Source organism: Colobus angolensis, unplaced genomic scaffold (assembly GCF_000951035.1).
Source record: "Colobus angolensis palliatus isolate OR3802 unplaced genomic scaffold, Cang.pa_1.0 Scaffold516, whole genome shotgun sequence".
Lineage (NCBI taxonomy): Eukaryota > Metazoa > Chordata > Mammalia > Primates > Cercopithecidae > Colobus > Colobus angolensis.
Genome location: NW_012118666.1, coordinates 486,092 through 490,963, shown reverse-complemented (window position 1 = coordinate 490,963; position 4,872 = coordinate 486,092). Strand labels below are relative to the sequence as shown.

The 4,872-nt window shown below is 54.3% G+C and overlaps 1 protein-coding gene across 1 annotated transcript in view; it reads left to right on the top strand.

Annotated features, from left to right (window-relative positions):
• CLIP2 (CAP-GLY domain containing linker protein 2) overlaps positions 1–4,872 on the top strand; it is an 82,469-nt gene that overhangs the window by 46,379 nt on the left and 31,218 nt on the right. The window contains exon 8 of the mRNA XM_011960589.1: positions 8–304. Coding sequence (XP_011815979.1) covers positions 8–304 — 297 coding nt within the window. The remainder of the gene's footprint in view (positions 1–7; positions 305–4,872) is intronic.

Here is a 4,872-nt window from a genome sequence, read left to right as displayed (position 1 = left end):
GCTGGAGGTGCAAGCCAGCCAGCACCGGCTGGAGCTGCAGGAGGCCCAGGACCAGCGCCGGGATGCCGAGCTGCGCGTGCACGAGCTGGAAAAGCTGGACGTGGAGTACCGGGGCCAGGCGCAGGCCATTGAGTTCCTCAAGGAGCAGATCTCGCTGGCCGAGAAGAAGATGCTGGACTATGAGCGGCTGCAGCGGGCAGAAGCCCAGAGCAAACAGGAGGCCGAGAGGTTGCGGGAGAAGCTCCTGGTGGCTGAGAACAGACTCCAGGCTGTGGAGGCCCTGTGCTCCTCCCAGCACACCCACGTAGGCACCTGCCTGTCCTGCTGGGGTGGGAGGATCGGGCTGGGGAGGGCTTGGGCGTTTGCTGACTTCTGTTGTATAGCCCAGGAAGCCATTTCCCTTGTCCCTGAGAGCATGCCTGGGACAGTCAAGGAAGGGGTCACCTGGCCAAGGAGCTCCTTGGCCCTCTGTTAGAGGGGCAGCATGCCCCGGTGACCAGGGAGAACTGAAGCTGGTCTGAGCTGACCTGGCTGCATCCCCCCTACAGAGCAGGCCTGGAGAGATGGGACCTCAGTGCAGAGAACGGGCTTTGATTTACCCACACATGTCTTAGGGTGCAGGGCTCCTGGGACCCGGGACCTCAGACCCTGTGCCCTGGGGCTGGCACAGACCTGAAGGGAAACTCTGCCTATCCACCCCATCTCCAACTCAGAAGCTCACCTGGGGAAGCAGTGGCAGCCCCCTTTCTGCCAGTCCTAACGAGACTTTAGCAACGGTGCCAACAAGTACTTCCCGAGAATGTGGGAGTTCCCAGGGTGGGGTCTGGAAGGCTAGAGGGGGTGGCCCTAAAGAGGTCGCTGTCACCAATGTCAATTTTGCTCCAAATCTAGAAATTCCTTAAGCATCTACCCCTTCTTCCTTCAGCTGAACCCATCCTCCCAGCCCCTCTGAGGAGGTCAACACCCAGGTGGGCTGTGCCCACTCCACCAGGGCCAGGAAGGGCCTTTTGAGTGGCTCTGGGTACCACGTCTTATGCAGGCCCTGTGTGACTCCATTCCACCTTAACACCCTTAGATTGATACTGGCTGCATTTCACAGGTGAGCAAACCAAGACTTTCCCAGATCCCCAGCCTCTCAGTGGCAGAGATCTCCAACCCCACTGCCTGTGGGGCTGACAGAGGGTACCCAAGACAACAGGAATTAATTCGTAGGAGGGATGGCTAGCAGCAGACTCTTGCCTGCATGCAAATTGTACTCAGGGATTGTTGAGTTTCCAGTTCCCTCACGTACATTATTTTTATTTTTATTTTTATTTTTGAGATAGAGTTTCACTCTTGTTGCCCAGGCTGGAGTGCAGTGGTGTGATCTCGGCTCACTGCAACCTCCACCTCCGAGGTTCAAGCAATTCTCCTGTCTCAGCCGCCCAAGTAGCTGCGATTACAGGTGTGCACCACCACGCCCAGATAATTTTTATATTTTTAGTAGAGGCAGGGTTTCGCCATGTAGTCCAGGTTGATCTCAAACTCCTGACTTCAGGTGATCCACCCTCCTCAGCCTCCCAAAGTGCTGGGATTACAGGCGTAAGCCACCATCCCTGGCTTTTTCTGGTTTTGTTTTTGAGACAGGGTCTTGCTCTGTCTCCCAGGCTGCAGTGCAGTGGCATGATCATGGCTCACTGCAGTCTCAACCTCCCAGGTTTGAGTGAGCCTCCCACTTCAGCCTCCCAAGTCACTGGGACCATAGGTGTGCCCCACCATACCCGGCTAATTTTTATAGATTTTGTAGAGACGGGGTTTCAACATATTGCCCAGGCTGGTTCGAACTCCTAGGCTTAAGCCATCTGCCCGCCTTTGCCTCCCAAAGTGGTGGGATTACAGGGAGGAGGTACTGTACCTGGCCACCCTCATGTATATTCAAACCAGAATTTAGGGCTGGGTGTGGTGGCTCACACCTATAATCCCAGCATTTCGAGAGGCTGAGGCAGGAGGATTGTTTCAGGCCAGGAGTTTGAGACCAGCCTGGAAAACATAGTTAGACCTCATCTCTACAAAAATAAAAAATTAGCCAAGTACAGTGGTAGTGTACCTGTAGTCCCCAGCTACACTGGAGGCTGAGGCAAGTGGATTACTTGAGCCTAGGTGTTGGAGGCTGCAGTGAGCTATGATTGTACCACTGCACTCCAGCTGGGCGTGGTGGCTCAAGCCTGTAATCCCGGCACTTTGGGAGGCCGAGATGGGGGAATCACGAGGTCAGGAGATCGAGACCATCCTGGCTAACACAGTGAAACCCCGTCTCTACTGAAAAATACAAAAAAACTAGCCGGGCGAGGTGGCGGGTGCCTGTAGTCTCAGCTACTTGGGAGGCTGAGGCAGGAGAATCGCTTGAACCCAGGAGGCTGAGGTTGCTGAGCCAGGCTTCCACCACTGCACTCCAGCCTGGGTGACAGAGCGAGACTCTGCCTCAAAAAAAAAAAAAAAACTAGTTTAAAAATAACACTGTAAATCAGATCCTGCCCCTTTCCTGCTGACACACCTAGCACTGTGACATTAGATATCATCTGGGCTCTGTAGAGTGGGCCAGAGAAGCAGAGAAGACCCCCGGGGCCCAACCCCCCCCACCCACCACCTTGTCCCAGCCCTGTCTCACACCCCTGCCCCTAAGTTATCATACACCAGGCTTTTCTGTTTCTGGAACACCAGAAGTTGTGTCTTGCCTCTGAGCTTTTGTACACGCTAGTTCCCCTGCCTGAAACACTTGCGCCTCTTCCTCTGGCGCCTGCCTTGTACAAGGAGTCCTTCTTGTCCTTCAGGACTCACTATAAATTACATGTTTCCTCTATTTCACCTTCATTCCAGTTACTCTCTCCCCAGTGCTCTGTTCATAGTGCAAATCACAATCTGGAATGATCTTCACTATTCTTTTATGGTTTGCATCCCCCTCCACCCCCAGAATATAAACCCTTTGAGGGGCCAGGTGTGGTGACTCACATCTGTAATCCCAGCACTTTGGGAGGCTGAGGCGGGCAGATCACCTGAGGTCAGGGGTTCGAGATCAGCCAACATGGTGAAACCCTGTCTCTACTCACAAATACAAAAATTAGCTGGGCATGATGGTAGGCACCTGCAATCCCAGCTACTTGGGAGGCTGAGGCTGGAGAATCATTTGAACCTGGTAGGTGGAGGTTGCAGTGAGCCGCGATTGCACCACTGCATTCCAGCCTGGGTGAAAGAGGGAAACTCTGTCTCAACAAAAAAAAAGAAAGAAAGTGAGAGGAGTCCTTTGGAGTGGGACCAAATGAAGTTGCCCTTGAAACTGGGAAGCTGGAGGCTTTTTCTGGCCTGGGCGGGCTACTGGTTCAGTGTGTAGGATCATGCACCATCTATGAGGGTTCCAGGCAGGGCTGTTGTGCCCACCGACGGGGATGGGGTGGCTGGGATGGAGCTTGTGATTTTCTGGAAGAGACAGGCTGACTTCTTGTTGGCACTGGAACGTGCTGCCAGGAGGGAGGCGGGAGAGGCGCGGGAGGGAGAGGAGAGAAAGAGAGAGGGAGGGAGACACAGAGGGGAGAGAGGAAGGGAGAGTGAGGGGGGAAAAGAGAAGGGGAGGGGGAGAAAACGAGAGAAGGAGAGAGACAGGGAGGGGAATGGAAAGAGAGAGGGTGGGAGAGAGGGATAAAGAAGGAGGGAGAGAGACGGGGGTGGGGTGGGGAGAAAGAAGAGAAAGTGGGAAGGAGAGGGGAGAGAGAGAAATGGAAGGAGAGAGGAGAGCAGAGACAGAACCTTTTTTTTGTTGTTCCTTAAGGAAAATTCAAGAAATAAAATAGGCCAAAGGACATAATCATCTCAATGTCTCTTAATGAATTGCAGGAGTATTTCTAATCAGGTGATGTCCGTTTACACCTTCACCAGTAGACAAGCTTCCGGGGTTTTATTACAGGTTTCACACCTGGATGCTGTTTCGCTAAGCCCCGCCCCTTCAGAACTGCCCTGTAGCTGCTTTAACCTCTTCTCTCCTGGAGTATAAAGAGGATCCTCTGGCTTCTCCCTAAGATGAACTTGGGTTTCCAAACCGCTCCAAATGTCCTCACCCTCCCCAGCTTCCCTTCCAAGATCTGTTATGTGAAATGCAAAAGCCAGTCTTGACACCCTGAGAATGCTGGCCTTTGTCAGCAGATGAAGCGGATATTGTCGAGCTGGGACAAAAGTGCCCTTGTGATTTATGGAGACCAGGCGTCCTCTGTGGGGTCTGGGGGGGTGGGCACCAATGGGGCCCGGTGGTGGGAGGCACAGCCCAGCCTCCCCTAAGGAGGCTGGAGCCAAGAGAATCGCGAGGGGTCGGGTACATTTTGGAAACATCTTCCGTGTTATGGGTTCTTGCACTTTTAGCACAGTCCTGGGGGGAAGTCGAGCAGGAATCCCAGGGTCCTTTATTTATTCCTCATCCTGGGGGTCTCCTGTGTGCAGGATGCTTTGCCTACAACCAGTGACAGCCTGCAGGGGAACAGGAACAGGATGGGCCCCTCTCCAGGAGCGGGTCCTTGAAGAGGACCTTCAAGGTCAAGGGCTGCTAGTTGGGGGTAGGGGGGTGACAGAAAAGAAGCGAGATGCCCATTGCTACCCCAAGTAGGGGCCGGCGAGGGAGGATGGCTGCAACCCACCCCCCGCCCTGCACTGACCCAGCCGGGACACAGCAAGGGGTGGGCATCAGGCCCCACGCCCCTCGCCTCCCCAGACTCTCTCTTTCCCTGAGCAATTCTGGCTCATGAATCTACTCTCCTCGCCTTGTTCACGGAAGATGACGCCTCGTCTCTCTCTCTCTCTCTCTTTCTTTCTCTCTCTCTCCGGCTTCTTCTTCCCTGTGCCCCCCTCCCT